We start from the raw sequence: 15,401 nt of genomic DNA, 5'->3' as shown, positions 1-15,401 counted from the left end.
CACAACCCATAAGAAATTTGAAAATAAAGGGAAGCAAAGGAACCCAACGTTCATCTGGTTAGTGGCCTAACCATACTATTCCAAATAACTTTAAAACAGTAATATGATGGTCCACCCCTAGTGGGATATGCCCTCAAAAAAAACCTTACACATTTTCAGTAATTACGTTGTTAGTAAAGACGTTATTCATATTCTGAAACTGTTACATGCACATTGTTGCAAATGCATAATTACCTGACATTCGTAATTCTATCAGCCCTAGGGTCATTGTGATCTGGGATTCTCAGTAAGACGGAGACATTAAATATAAACCTTGCAGTGTGATTTTGAATCAGAAGTATCAGAATAAATATATAGGGGCTGGCCTGGTGGCATATTGGTTAAGTTTGTGCACTCCGCTTTGGTGGCCAGGGGTTTGTCGGTTCAGATCCTGGGTGCAGACATACACACAGCTCATCAGGCCATGGTGTGGCGGCATCCCACATAGAAGGACTAGAAGGACCTACAACTAGAATATACAACTATGTACTGGGGTTTTGGGGAGAGAGAAAAAAAAGAGCAAGATTGGCAACAGATGTTAGCTCAGGGCCAATCTTCCTCACCAAAAAGCATACCTTAAAAAAAAGAAGAAGAAATACATATAGAAACAACATTATTTATATATAGTCACGCACAACACAATGACGTTTCGGTCAACAACCAAACAAATATATGATGGTGGTCTCATAAGATTAGTGCCATATATCCTAGGTGTATAGTAGGCTATACCATCTAGGTTTGTGAAAGTACACTCTTTGACGTTCACACAACAACGAACTCATCTAATGACACATTTCTTAGAATGCATCCAGGTCGTTAAGTGATGTATGACTGTATACTAATACATAATTTATGTATAAAACATAAAATACATATAAGGGATACACAAATGTATAAAATATATAATAATATTTTAAGGAAAAAAATTATATTTCCTAGCTCTGTCTACTGAAAAGGGCTATAAATTATCAGCAACCCCATAACAAAAAGCACTCTTGGCACTCAGATGTGGTCCCAAAATATAATTTCCCTCCAGGGAAACAGAACTCCTTGGAAAAATGGCTGATTCCAGACCTGGGGCAGAAAACGTCAAGATAAATTTAGAATCTTTACATACTAGGTAGCAAGTAAGCCATCACTGATGACTAAGGTCATAAAAAACTTAGGAGTCAAACTGAAGAGGCTCTTACTTGTCCAAGATAGGACAAGCTCATCATCAGTAATAATAAGTGCAATTCATTAAAACACAGCAGACACGCTTAAATCCATGAGTTCACAAAAAAAATTAAATTAAAAATGTTTTTTCCTTCTTCTCCCCAAAGCCCCTCACAGTACACAGTTGTGTATTTTTAGCTGTGGGTCCTCCTAGTTGTGGCATGTGGGACGCCGCCTCAGCATGGCTTGATGAGTGGTGCCATGTCCGCGCCCAGGATGCAAACCAGCGAAACCCCGGGCCACCGAAGCAGAGCACACAAACTCAACCAGTTGGCCATGGAGCTGGCCCCTAGAATTTTTTACAAGTCCTACTTGATCATCACTGGAGGATGCTGATGAAGTAACTCATTATTTGAAACCTAGTAAATAAAGGGAAAGAATCAAGCATTTATCATGCCTTCCCTATACTAAGTGTACCACTGGGTTACCAAATAGATCAGGAAAAGTTTCCTTTTATAAAAGTACCCCAGTTAATAAATAAAGAAGGAATGATAGATTACCATTTTGCAATCTTAATGAACTGACGGAGGTAGGCATTGATTATGAAGTGCTGCTAACATCACGAAGAGACAAGTAGACAGCAGGGCCCTCTGACAGAAGATGATAACACCACCGATGAATATTCTTGCACCTGCCCACCCCAAACACTAAAATCAAACATGTAGTCAACGTCCAGATTCAACTATTAAATTACAAGAAACAGAGAGAATAGAAAAGCATATAAAACAACAGAAGGATGCAATCAGCAAAAAATCTTGACTGTGAGAAATCTTATAGAATAAATACATAGATACTTCAACAAATAAACGGAAAGAAGTAAAAAGAAAGAGAATGAACCTACAGATTAAAATAAACTTAAGAAGGGGCCGGCCTGGTGGGGCAGCAGTTAAGTTCACACATTCCACTTTGGTGGCCCAGGGTTCGCCAGTTTGGATCCTGGGTGCAGACATGGCACCGCTTGGCACACCATGCTGTGGTAGGCGTCCCACATATAAAGTAGAGGAAGATGGGCACAGATGTTAGCTCAGGGCCAGTCTTCCTCAGCAAAAAGAGGAGGATTGGCAGCAGATGTTAGCTCAGGGCTAATCTTCCTCAAAAAAAAAATAAATAAATAAACTTAAGAGACATATCAACCAAATACAACCTGTGAACCATGGAGACACATGAGCACACATGCATACACACACACACAGGAGACATTTAGGAGACAACTGGAAATTTGCACACTGACTGGATTATGCATTCTGTTAACTAATCACTGTTATTTTTTGTTGCTGAACAGTGAAACTGTAGTTATGTTTTTAAGAGTTTTTATCTTTTACAAATATATACTGAAATATTTATAGATAAAATAACATGATGTCAGAGATTTGCTTCAAACTAATATAGGATGAGGGGTTGATGGAGACGAAGATGATGTCATGAGATGGTACCTATTGAAGCCGGGTAATACGGACATGAGGGTTCTTCATATTGATCTACTTTTGCATGTTTATGAAATTTAGCACAGAAAAAAAAAGAATATATAGATGAGGCACTAAACTTGGCATAAGACTGCCAGATGAGGAATCTGAAGTTCAGAGAGTTTAAATAAATTAACAAAATCACACAATTAGTAAGAGACATTACTGGGACGATGTTTTCTTAATCTTAGAACAATGTTCTCTACACATTACATTCAAAAAATCAGAATGCTGAACAGTGTTGACCAGCTTAAAATATTTACTGAACCAATTTATAATTGCTGCCACTCCCAACAAGACTAAATTATTCTATAAAGAGCATCCAAAACACCTTTGTTTGGTTGTCATAATGCACCAGTTACTGTTCTAAGCTTTTTACATGTGTTAACTCCCTTCATCAGCAGAGTAACACCATGAGATAGAGACTGTTATTATTCTTCTGCACACTGCACAGATGCAGAAATCTGAGGCACAGAAAAATTAAGCCCAAAGCAAGATTTAAACCTTGGCACTCTTTCTCCTGAGTTCTTAAATAATAATTTATACTGCCTCACTTATAAGCTCATAATTTCTTAATCTTATTAAAGTTTTAACTTAAACAAGAAACTAAAAAGGTGCAGAAGAGAAACCCAAATAGGATAGATCACATGCATATACACATATATAAGATATATACACACACTATGTGGGTCAGATACAACAGCGGATCAGGGCTTCAAAACAACATAGACAGGAATCCACGGAACAAGCACTCCCTTCTGTTATTTACATGCTAGCAGGGGGGATCCTTCTTTCCCACATCCTTAACATACTCTTTGTTTTTAACTTTGGTGCCAGAAAACAAACACTCAGGAGTACTCTAAATCCAGGTAACTGGATTAGTCAATATTGAATAAATGGTATCCATTTGAAAATAGCATTGTACTTCACTTCTAATCACATTCATTTGTTACATAAACATCCACAATATAAAGATAATGTAGAATAAAATTAAAATAAAATCAAACTTTCCATAGTCTGCAGCAGCTTCACAATTTCAGGTTCCTAAAGGAAGCTACGAAAGGTCAAGCTGTGAGCTTAGGGACTACTTAATTGACACCTAAGCTACAAAACACTGGTGCTGAAATCAGCTGGGAGGCAAGTATCTGCTACAATGAGAGCAAATGGTGAACAGAAAGGAGGGTTGTTTTTAAAAAAATCCAAACACTTGTATACTTTTCTCTAAAATGCGTGATTTATGAAATGAGGAGAATATTTTATCCTATCAGCTCTTTTCCTAAATTTTTCTTTCCCACAGTTCAACTCTCATCACAGAAGAATTCAACTAAGGATGGCATATAATTCTATCAGTGAGCCTATGGAAGAACTTTTCACTGAGATTAACTTTCATTATATCTGGAGAAACAAAAGTAAAATTAGAAGGCTATTAGAATATGAATCATATCATGGGTTCAAAAATAACACAGAAGCAAGCAAGTCCCCAAAGCCATTATTACAGCCAGTAAAAGCTCTCAGTTATATAATAACACGTCCACTGAAAAACTGACTGCAATGGATGTGAAATCCTGCTAACTTACACGGATTACTGCTTAAAATGCAACAAAAACTGGATTTTTGTTTAAAATTATAGTTTTGACTCAGAAATGCACAAGGGCTCAGGAACACAAACCTAAGTAAATGAAAACATATCACTGATAAAGTTAAGAAAACCTGTTCATATCCCACATGTATAAAAATAAGCTCACAATTTCGTCACCATGTTAAAGTTTTGACTGAAACAAGAAACTAAAAAGGTTCAACAGAAACCCCAAAAAGATCAAGATACATAATCAAATAATACATAATAAAAGATATGAATGATTAATAATGAAAAATCTAATTTTATCCTGTAGTTTCAACACTCTCCCCCAATAAAATTTTCCCAAAGCTCTAAGCAGCTAAGTTAACGAATTTGAATTTTACTTTCCTTCTTTATCCAATTACTTTCCAATGGAAACATCCATAAAATGTGCCAGAGCACAAACGTAGATGTAACCTCAAAAAATGGTTGAGGATTAAATGAGTTAATATTCACTCTGTACCTAAAACAGTGTATGGCACACAGCACACACTCAATAAATAGTAGTAGTAGTATAATTATTTGTTAATATTAATAGCACCTTCATTGGCATAGCATTTCTTCACAGTAACTCTCAAACTATACAAATTCTTTTTTTTTTTTTTTGAGGAAGATTAGCCCTGACCTAACTACTGCTAATCCTCCTCTTTTTGCTGAGGAAGACTGGCCCTCAGCTAACATCCGTGCCCATCTTCCTCTACTTCATATGTGGGACACCTGCCACAGCATGGTGTGCCAAGCGGTGCCATGTCCGCACCTGGGATCCGAACTGGCGAACCCCAGGCCGCAGAGAAGTGGAACGTGCCCACTTAACCGCTGGGCCACTGGGTCAGCCCCTCAAACTATAGAAATTCTTAATAGTTTACTGAATTCACACCGATTCCCAATATTCCTGGATGTCTGTAAAATTTGAGTAAGAACACGGGAAACCCTACAATAGTTCATCCAATCAATTAGTATCTTAGCTCTGTGGAAATAAAGGATGTTTTTGGGTCATTTGGGTTTATCTTGCTTAAGTTCAGCTCAAAAAAAATCAAGGTATGTATTACAAATACTCCTGCAGTCCATTAATTTAACTAAACTTTTTTGAAATTATTTCTACATATTTTTAACTTATTTTACCTGAATTTGCTATTTCCAACGTATCCTTAATTAGCCCCGTTCAACTTTCAGAGATGTACTATCAATATACCTAGCAACATATTCCACTATTTTGGAATTTGATTAAAATACTTTTATCCTCCCTTTATCAATGATTAAATATAAAAGGCTTTTTTTCAGTTGGCTTTCAAAAAAATTTTTTTGAGGTAACATTGGTTTATAACATTATATAAATTTCAGACGTGCATTATTATACTTTGACTTCCGTATAGACTATATTGTGTCACCACCAAAGTCTAATTACCATCCGTCACCATACACATGTTCCCCTTTACCCATTTCACCCTTCCCCTTTCCCTTCTGGTAACAAACAATCTGTTCGCAGTATCTATGTGTTTGTTGTCAAAAGGCTTTACTAGTCAATACACAATTCCCAGAATTCCCTGGATTCCAAGATTTTTTAAAAACCTGCTTTGTAAAGGAAATAAGCAGAATACGCATTAAAAGTATATGCAAGATTTATCTTTCACAAATAACCCTAAAAGATAAATAGTAAGATGTGCGATGCTGATGAAGTCCTATTTTCTAAACATCGACCATAGAGACTAATCTATCTTCCAAGTCTTCATCAAGGAAATTAAATGTAACAGATATAAAATAAGTTGCAATCTATAACATAGTGATCTACAGGACCGAGAAAAGGGGCCAAAATGAAGACTCACATTGCTTTATTCCAAGGAAAAGAACATGATAACTGGTTGGTTTCAGTATCCTAGCCCCTTCAAAAGTATTCGCTCTAGAGAGAAGGGGTAATTCTTAAGCTTCTACCATAACTTTGATGATGAAAGATCACTCAAAACTTTCCAGGTTCCCTTTCTTGACTCCATGATCCCCACACAACCTCTCCTTATTAACCTGGCTTCCCCAGTTCTTGGATACAAAGAGTGCACTGGATTTTCAACCTGAAAATTCTGATCACTGGAAAGGGTTATCTTTTATTTCAACATAAACTGGCATTCTAATGTGTACATTCTAATGTGTACATCATTCTCTTATTTAGTTTAGTTTGAATTGGGATGCTGAAGTCTGAGCACACGAGAAAAAGTAGAAATTTGAGCTTCTTTCATTGGAAATCACACATTCCTTCTCATTGACAACTGCTACAATCATCTCTTGGTTTTCACTCCCTGCCCTTACTCTGCTCCCGAAATAAAAAGTGAAAAAGTGGTTTTTTTTTTTTGGTCTAGTGAAAAATAGCCAAACCAAATTTAGGCAGGCTCATTTAAACACCAAAATGACTAATCAAAATGAAAGTAACAACCTAGAACTTAAACCAAAACATAAGAATGCATGTTTACATAAGCTCCGTTTACATTTACTCTACTTGCAAAAGAAAGAAAAAAAACCCCTGATATTCAAATTGTGCTTTAAGACAACATCCAGACATTAGTTTTGAGCTTGCATTATCCAGAAACATTATTTATAAAGTGGTTTGACATATGTGACTCAATTATTCTAAGACATCCCATGTGGTACAGAGTAGGGTAGGAACACTCGCATTTAAAGTGCATAAACTGGAGTCTTAAAATGATAACTCAGACTTCTCACTGGGTCATCCAAAAGTAACTGTTACTCCATCAAAAAAAAATTCTCTGCCAACTCCAAAACATCCAACCTCACACCAGACACTCCAGTTCTTCAATTGTGTCCGCTCAAGTTTCATTTACAAGGAGAAAACGCTCACCAAATTCACAGTTGGCCCAAGACAAAGAAATGTCTATTTATCAGCCCGAAATCTACAGGGCAGAATACTCTTAGGACCGTGATGCCAAGAACTGGCGCCGCAACTGAAATCGTGTTTGCAGTCTCGGTTTCCAGGAGACTGGAAGGCTGCAGAGCCGCGCGAGGATCCTGCGGGGAGGCCGGGGCGGCGGAGGGCGCGGAGGGGGCAAGGGCGAGTCCCAGCGGGAACCGCATCAGGAGACAAAACGCGCAAGGGAGAGGCGCTCGCCTCCGGGGGAAAGCAGGCATCTCCAGACTAAGTGCGTTTTCAGAGAGGACTTAAAGAGATGAGGGCAAGGAAAAATGACAGAAAACCATTAACCCTCCACGGCCGGAGGTAAGCGAAGTAGGAAAAGGGGGTAGAGGGACGGCGGGGAGAGGAAGGGCCCCAAAGACCAGAATTTGAAAGAAAGTACCCGAGCCCCGAGCTCGGCCTCGGTGAGACCTCGTGCCCGGTCGGCGGACGGCAGGCGGAGGACCGCACTCGCTCAGGGCTGCGAAGCGCCGCGTCCGCCGCGATAACTAGCCCTGCACAAGAAGATGTCGCCGCTCTCCCCGCCCGCTCCCGGGCATCTCTGGACCTCTCCCTCCAGCGGCACGCAGCCACACCTCTGCAAAGCCGGCGCCGCAGGACCACAGCAAAAGGAAAATACCTGAGTCCCGGGAAGCACGCCGGCCGCGACAGGAGGAGGAGCCGTGGACAACTGGAGCCCGGCCGGGATCCTCGCTCGCCTCTAGCCAAACCCCAATTCTTACAGCTGGGGCGGGGAACTTCCGCCCTGAGCGGGCAGGGCGTCACTTCCGGCCGATGCCCTCACCTTTCCTCGCCCGCTCCGCGCCAGATGCGCTAGCTACGTTCGCTACGTTCTCACTTCCTCTTCCAGGAGCCTTCAGCCTACTCTCAACACCTGACGTGGACTACACGACCCAGCGTGCACCACCGCAGGTTGATTTCCGGGTCAAGGGGTCGGCGCTGGGTCCATCTCCATGGAAGCTATCGGTTTGGTCACGTGGTGCCCCTAGTTACGCCTGGCGGCAGCTGCGGGGTCTGGGGCCCAAGCGGGGGCCATTTTGCCGAAGGCAGCCTCGCGGAGTCGGGGGCGGCCTGGCAGCTGGCTGGGGGTGCTCCTTTTCCTCCTCTGCACTAGGGGCTTGGAGAGGAACAGGAAGGCTGGGCTCATCGAGCCCTTGGGAGATGATGGTTTCCTCCAGCCTCTGCCACCTGACGACCCTCCATGGCGGCTGCGCGCTCCGCGCTGCTCCTGCTGCCTCCCCTGCCAGCCCTCCGTGCCTGTCGCCTCGAGAGCCGCAGTCGACCTTCCGCCCCAGAGACTGATGACAGTCGAGGTGGGGGCACCATGAGAGGCGAGAAAAGCTACTGCTGCCGTGGGGCTGCCGGGGACCACGGCTCCTGCCCCCCGACGCCCTCGCCTCTGGCGTCGACCCTGTTGATGCCCGCGGAGACCATCTCAAGCAGTTGGGCTGGGTCTGGAGGGAGTTCGTCAGGGGGAGACGAAGAGGAGACTCGGCTCCTTCAGCTTCTCCGGGCCGCGCCGGACCCTTCCGAGGCCTTCCAGGCTTTGCAGGCTGCTTTGCCGCGGCGGGGCGGTCGGCTGGGCTTCCCCCGGCGGAAGGAAGCCTTGTATCGGGCCCTGGGCCGAGTGCTCGTGGAAGGAGGCAGTGATGAGAAGCGGCTCTGCCTGCAGCTCCTCTCGGACGTGCTCCGCGGTCAGGGGGAGGCGGGCCAGCTGGAAGAGGCCTTTAGCTTAGCACTTCTGCCTCAACTGGTTGTCTCCTTACGGGAAGAGAATCCAGCCCTGCGGAAGGATGCGCTGCAGATCCTACACATATGTCTGAAACGTAGTTCTGGGCAGGTGCTGAGAACGCTCATACAGCAGGGACTTGAAAGCCCCGATGCCCGGCTGAGGGCTTCCACCGCGCTGCTGTTTCCTGTCTTGCTTACTCCTGAGGATTTGTTGCTCGGCCTGGATCTTACCGAGGTGATAATAGCCCTGGCCCGAAAGCTTGGCGATCAGGAGCTAGAGGAAGAATCTGAGACAGCTTTCTCTGCCCTTCAGCAAATTGGGGAGCGACTTGGCCAAGAGAGGTTTCAATCCTATATCTCTCGCCTGCCGTCTGCGCTGAGGAGACACTACAACCGCCGCCTGGAGTCCCAATTTGGAAGTCAGGTTCCTTATTATCTGGAACTTGAAGCCTCTGGATTTCCTGAAGATCCCCTTCCCTGTGCAGTGACTCTTTCCAACAGCAATCTTAAGTTTGGGATTATTCCTCAGGAGCTGCACTCAAGATTGTTGGATCAGGAAGACTATAAGAGCCGGACTCAGGCCGTTGAGGAATTGAAGCAGGTGATGGGGCGATTTAACCCTAGTTCCACCCCTCATTCTAGTCTCGTCGGTTTCATTAGCTTACTGTATAATTTGTTAGACGATTCTAACTTCAAAGTAGTCCATGGCACACTTCAGGTCCTTCATTTACTGGTTATTCGCCTCGGAGAGCAGGTACAACAGTTCTTGGGACCAGTTATAGCAGCTTCTGTCAAAGTGCTGGCAGACAACAAGTTGGTGATCAAACAAGAGTACATGAAAATCTTCCTCAAGCTAATGAAGGAAGTAGGTCCTCAACAGGTGCTTTGTTTACTCCTGGACCACCTCAAACATAAGCATTCTAGAGTGAGAGAGGAGGTGGTGAACATTTGCATCTGCTCCCTCCTGACCTATCCCAGTGAGGATTTTGACTTACCCAAACTGTCTTTTGATCTTGCCCCAGCTCTTGTAGACAGCAAACGCAGGGTACGCCAAGCAGCTCTCGAAGCCTTTGCTGTGTTGGCGTCATCAATGGGCTCAGGTAAAACCAGCATCCTTTTCAAAGCTGTGGATACTGTTGAACTGCAAGATAATGGAGATGGAGTGATGAATGCCGTGCAGGCCAGACTGGCTAGGAAAACCCTCCCACGGTTAACAGAACAGGGATTTGTGGAATATGCGATACTCATGCCATCATCTGCCCAGGGCAGGGCAAGCCATTTGGCACATGGAGCAGATACAGACTGGCTTTTGGCTGGTAACAGAACTCAGAGTGCACACTGTCACTGCGGTGACCACACGAGGGAGAGCATGCAAATTTATGGATCTTACAGTCCAACTATCTGTACCCGAAGGGTATTAAGTGCAGGGAAAGGAAAAAGTAAACTACCATGGGAAAATGAGCAGTCTGGAGTCATGGGAGAAAACCAGACCTCCAGTTCCAAGGATATAGAACAGGTATGCATCTTCTTTCATTTCCTTGAGTTGAAACTATAAAAGAATTTAAAATGAAAATATGCCTATAGTGACTTAAGGATGAGGCTGCTTGAGGGTTGTTATGCTGTTTTAAAATCAATTTGAATGCTGCTATGGGTGTCTCTTATAATGGTACAGCTCACATGGGAATGTTTACTAGGCTTCCTGATTGATGGATTTGATTAAATCTGGGGCACCATGTGATACAGACAATACCTGGATTTCAGATTTGGCCTGTCACTTTGGCATAGCAGTTATCTCATTCATAAAACAAAGACTGAATACCTAATAGGTGCCAGATAAAGAGCTAAGTTCTGGGAATGAAAGAGGCTGTCCCGTGAAGTTTAGGGAAGGGTCAGACCTCTAAAGTGCTAAAGTAGAAGTATGGAGAGTCCTGTGGGAATACTGAGAATAGAAAAAAATAATTCCGCTAGAAAAGTCAAAAAAGCTTTCTGGGAAGATAGGACATCTGAACTGAGATTTTTTCCCCCAAAGTTTTTATTTTGAAAATTCCAAATCTACAGATAACTTAAAAGAACAGTATAATGAATATCCATGTACTTCATTTATTTTTACCAATTGTTATCATCTTGCCACTTGTGCTCCATATTTGCTGAACCATTTGAAAGTAAGTGCAGATATGTTGGCATTTCACTCCTAACCCTTTCCACATGTATCTCCTAAGAGTGATGTTCTCCTTTGTAACCATCATACCGTTGTCACACCTCAGAATGTCACTAGTAATTCAGTAATAGATAATATTTAGCCTGTATTTAAATTTCTCCGATTGTCCTCAAAATGTGTTTTATAGTATTTGTTTAACTTTTATCATCCGGTATCCAATCGAGGTTTATGTGATTAACGTTTCTTCTATCTAGAACAGTATGCCCACCTGTTTGTTTCTTTGTTGTTTCGTGATGTTGACTTTTTTGAAGACTGAGGTGGCTGTTTTGTAGAATTTCCCATGTTCTTAATTTATCTGATTGTTTCCTTATGATTACATTCAAGGTAAATAGTTTTATCGAAAACCTTACATAGAAGATGTTGCAAACGTCTCATTACATCACGTCATAAGGCTTATAATATCAGGTTGTCCCATTATTGGTGATGCTAAATGTTATCACTTGGCTGAGGTGGTGATAGCCGGATCACTCCATTGTTAAGGTTTATTTTCCTCTTTATAATTAGCACTTGATCTGTAGGATGATAGTTTGAGACCCTATGAATGGCCCACCAACTTTACCCACTGTTCTTAGCATCCACTATCCTTACCTGTATCATTTATTACATTGGGGGCTACAAAAAAGGATAACTTTTAAAAAAAATTGTAACGTTTCTTCTATATTTGTTACCTGACATCATTTTTTATTCTATGTGTAATAATTAAGTACCTGAGTATTCCTTTTGATGCCATAATTGTCTCAAATTTGACTAGTGGCTGGCTCCTTTATCCTTTGACATGACTCTTTAGTCTTTGAATAACTTCCTTAACTTAAATATAACATGATGCCCAGGCTTACCTTGTAGTTTTCTTGCTCCAGACCTGGAAGCAAACCATTTTTTCAAGAGCCCTAGAACTGCTTTTTTTAGTGGAAAATGGAAAAACCAAAGTCTGGGTATAGATGTTCTCATTGCTGTTGCTTACCATTGCGAATTGGCCCTTTCAGTGGCCAGAACCAGGGAGTACCTTTTTTTTAATGAATTCGTGCTGATACTTCCAACTCAAATTCAGCGCTACAGCGTTCTGCCTCACCTTCCTTTGTTCATATTTGTATCTCCCTTTTCCCACAATAAAACCCTGGTTTCCAGCATCAGGCATATTTATTCATATGCTGTATCCTACAATACACAAAAGATAATTAGCACAACAAGTACCTACCTGCTAAAGTTCAAGATTTCAGTTCTTTTTCTGGGTAGAATTATCCCATAGTCAGAGTTCTCTGTTCAAACTTTTCTTACATTAATTGTTTTCTGGCTGATTATGATTCCAACAGTGTGATAAAATATGTATAAGAGTTGAGTAAGTGTGGCTGTGTCCTCGTGAATTTCACACCGGAGGGGTATATGTTCACTGAGTATGTTATGAGAGTTATGAGAGGACTTAGCAAATTAATAAGAATGGTGCATTTCTGCACATCTGAAGCAAGGCATTTGGTGGGAAGTAGCCAATGAGGCTGGAAACGTAGGCGGGGGCAGAGTATGGAGAGCAATTTTGCAACTCAGGAGTTCGTACTTTTTGCAGTAGATTCAGTGGATGGAGGTAAACTGAATGTTCCCTCTTGTTCCTTCTAGTTCCAAAATTTGTCAGTTTTTTGAAATAATTTTCACATTTACATAACCTTGTTATATGGTTATTCTTGTGTATTGTAAACATTACCTGGCAGTGAATGATTTTCTGAAAACATTGATCTTAACAGTGCTTGTTAGATGTCAAGTCTAAAATAAAGCGTTAGTGTATTAAAAAGATTCTGGTGCTGGCCAAAGCACTAAGAATCTGAAAATAAGTGCATTTCTGAAATTCCAGTGTAGACATATGTTGCTTTTGAAAGATGCTGTGGTGAAATTAAAACTTGTCCCAGAAATTAAGTTACACTTTCTTGTTCAGAAATGGTGTGCATCTTGATGGAGGACAGGGATTAAATATTTAGATAGTTTTATGTGTGCAGTTTTTTAAAGTGTATATATATATTTTTTTAATTAATAAACATTTTTTAAAGCAGTTTTAGGTTCACAGCAAATTTGAACAGAGAGAACAGAGATTTCCCATATACCCCCTGCCCCCACACATGCACAGCTTCCGGCACTGCATCCCTCACTACAGTGGTACATTTGTTACAGTTGATGAACCGACACTGATACATCATTATTATGCAAAGTCCATAGTTTTACACTAGGGTTTACTCTTAATCCTGTACATTCTGTCGCTTGGGCAATTATATGCAAGTCCAGTATCCGCCATTGTAGTATCATACAGAATAGTTTCGCTGCCCTAAAAACTTCTGTGCTCTTCCTATTCGCACCCCCCCACCCCCAACTCCCGGCAACCACTGATCTTTTTACTGTCTCCATCGTTTTGCCTTTTCCAGAATGTCACGGCCCCTGGTCTGATTTGTACTGGCTCTGGCCCAGGCTCCGCTTTAACGTTTGCGGTCTACTGTTAATCCGTTATTTTTGTCTTGTCCACATAAAGCATTGATTAGTGACATTAAACAGCAGAGCTTCCAGAAAAACTCATAAGTGTTCTAAATACGTGCTCCTATAGCTCATTTTGAAGATGAACAGACTGGTTTGCTTGGAAGGATGACTTTTGTAGTGTAGCAGGAGGAGGTAAGGTTATAGAGGGAGGCGGGGGCTGGATTGGCCACCCCTGAATTGCCAGGCTAAAGAGGTTAGCCTGTTATTTTGACCATGATTTGAGACTACAGCATTGTTTGGGTTTTGTTTTTGTTGTTTTTAAGCAATGTTTTAGGAAAATTAATCACAACAGGAGCAATATATAGATCGTGTGTGTTTGTTTCCTGTTTTTTAGAGAAACTAGAGACTAAAGACTTACAAGATAGACCCACACTTATTGGACTACTTTAGGTGTGAGGATTAGCAGGGTCTTGGGATTAGACTAGAAAGAAAGTGATGGATGTAAGAGAGATTTCAAAGGATTTAGTGACGGAGGAGAGGGAGAGAAAGAGCAATAACTCTAAAATCTGAATGAGGTGACAAAATGCAGAAGAGATTCATGAATACGCATAAGAAGGCCCAAAAAGAGGAAGCTAATTTGGGGAAAAATTAATTTTAGGTGGAGGGAGATAGACTATTCCCGTTGAGTGTGACGACTACTATTCAAGAGACAAAGAGAACTAGAGATATAGATCTTGGAAGCTGCGTACTGAGAAGTAATTGCTGAACCTGTGGCGATCGTGGGCTCCAGTGAAGGCTTACAGAGCCAGAGCAGAGTGGTGAAGACTCAGCCTTGGCACACAGTCCCGGGGGGAGAAGCAGTGGGAGAGAGAACCAAAGAAGGCAAAGAGAAAGGGCACCGCTGAGCTGGAAGAGAAGCCAGAAGGGCGAGGTTTGAGGAGTGAAGTGGAGGGCTTCAGGAGGCACGTCAGCGCTGGGAAATGCGCGGGAGGCTGAGGGGAATGAAAACTGGAAGGCATCACTTCTTCTTATATATTCAGCCTGCTACTTGTAAAATAATTTTTGAAGGCACTTTTCTCTTAATTTTATCTTCTTAATTTCCTGTTAAGAATTCTTCTGATTGTAAAAAAGTTATACGTGCTCATTATAGAAAATTTGGAAAATATGAAAAAGCACAAGGAGGAAATTTAAATTTTTCAGCAAGCCCAGTCCTGAGAGAGGTCTGCACTGAGTGTTTTCTTGCCTGTCCTTCATCTCTCATTTCAGTTGATGTATACATGTACAGATTCTTTTTCTGTACGTGACAGCCTCCCCTTTTCACTTACTTTACCATGAACGTTTTTTTCTTTAATATCAAATAATCTGTAGTAGGGTGCTTAATGGCTCTTTAATACCGGATCGTATAGTATCATGGTCTATTTAACTGTTCTCTTACTTTTTAGTGTTTAGACTTTTTAGTTCTGTTTTTGTTTCCACTATTTAGTTGATTATTTTTGTGCCCTGACGTATCATGAACTAATAACCAGATTCCTGTGACATGCTAACTTTGCGTCTCTTTCTGTGTTTTTCTGAGTGTTTTGATGGGTTAGTAGCGTCAAGTAATCAGGCTAGTGGGGTCAGCAGTCCCTAGCTGGCTACCGTGGTAGCTGTGTTTCTCTCAGCAGGTTTCTCTGCAGTGTGGTAAGAGTCGTGGCAGTCAGTACCCAGACTGAGAAGTGAGGAGCATACGTGCTCCATGCGTGCGTACTG

The 15,401-nt window shown here is 41.8% G+C and overlaps 2 protein-coding genes across 8 annotated transcripts in view; one reads left to right on the top strand and one right to left on the bottom strand.

Annotated features, from left to right (window-relative positions):
* The window catches only part of KLHL28 (kelch like family member 28), a 37,051-nt gene extending 29,032 nt beyond the window's left edge, over nt 1–8,019 (bottom strand). Inside the window, exon 1 of one of the 2 annotated variants that reach the window (XM_046652512.1) lies at nt 7,872–8,019. The gene's annotated coding sequence lies outside the window, so the exon portion shown is untranslated. The remainder of the gene's footprint in view (nt 1–7,871) is intronic. The other variant, XM_046652513.1, reaches the window with a different exon arrangement.
* Nucleotides 8,020–8,262: 243 nt separating this feature from the next.
* TOGARAM1 (TOG array regulator of axonemal microtubules 1) overlaps nt 8,263–15,401 on the top strand; it is an 83,869-nt gene continuing 76,730 nt past the window's right edge. For 3 of the 6 annotated variants that reach the window (XM_046652509.1, XM_046652508.1, XM_046652506.1), the window contains exon 1: nt 8,265–10,499. In XM_046652509.1, coding sequence (XP_046508465.1) covers nt 8,454–10,499 — 2,046 coding nt within the window. In that variant the 5' untranslated portion in view covers nt 8,265–8,453. Of the gene's footprint in view, nt 10,500–15,401 lie in introns of all 6 variants that reach the window. The other 3 variants (XM_046652510.1, XM_046652507.1, XM_046652511.1) reach the window with 2 other exon arrangements.

The sequence above is a fragment of the Equus quagga genome, chromosome 2 (assembly GCF_021613505.1).
Source record: "Equus quagga isolate Etosha38 chromosome 2, UCLA_HA_Equagga_1.0, whole genome shotgun sequence".
Lineage (NCBI taxonomy): Eukaryota > Metazoa > Chordata > Mammalia > Perissodactyla > Equidae > Equus > Equus quagga.
Note: the sequence above shows the minus strand (reverse complement) of the source record. Positions and strands in the feature narration are given on the sequence as shown.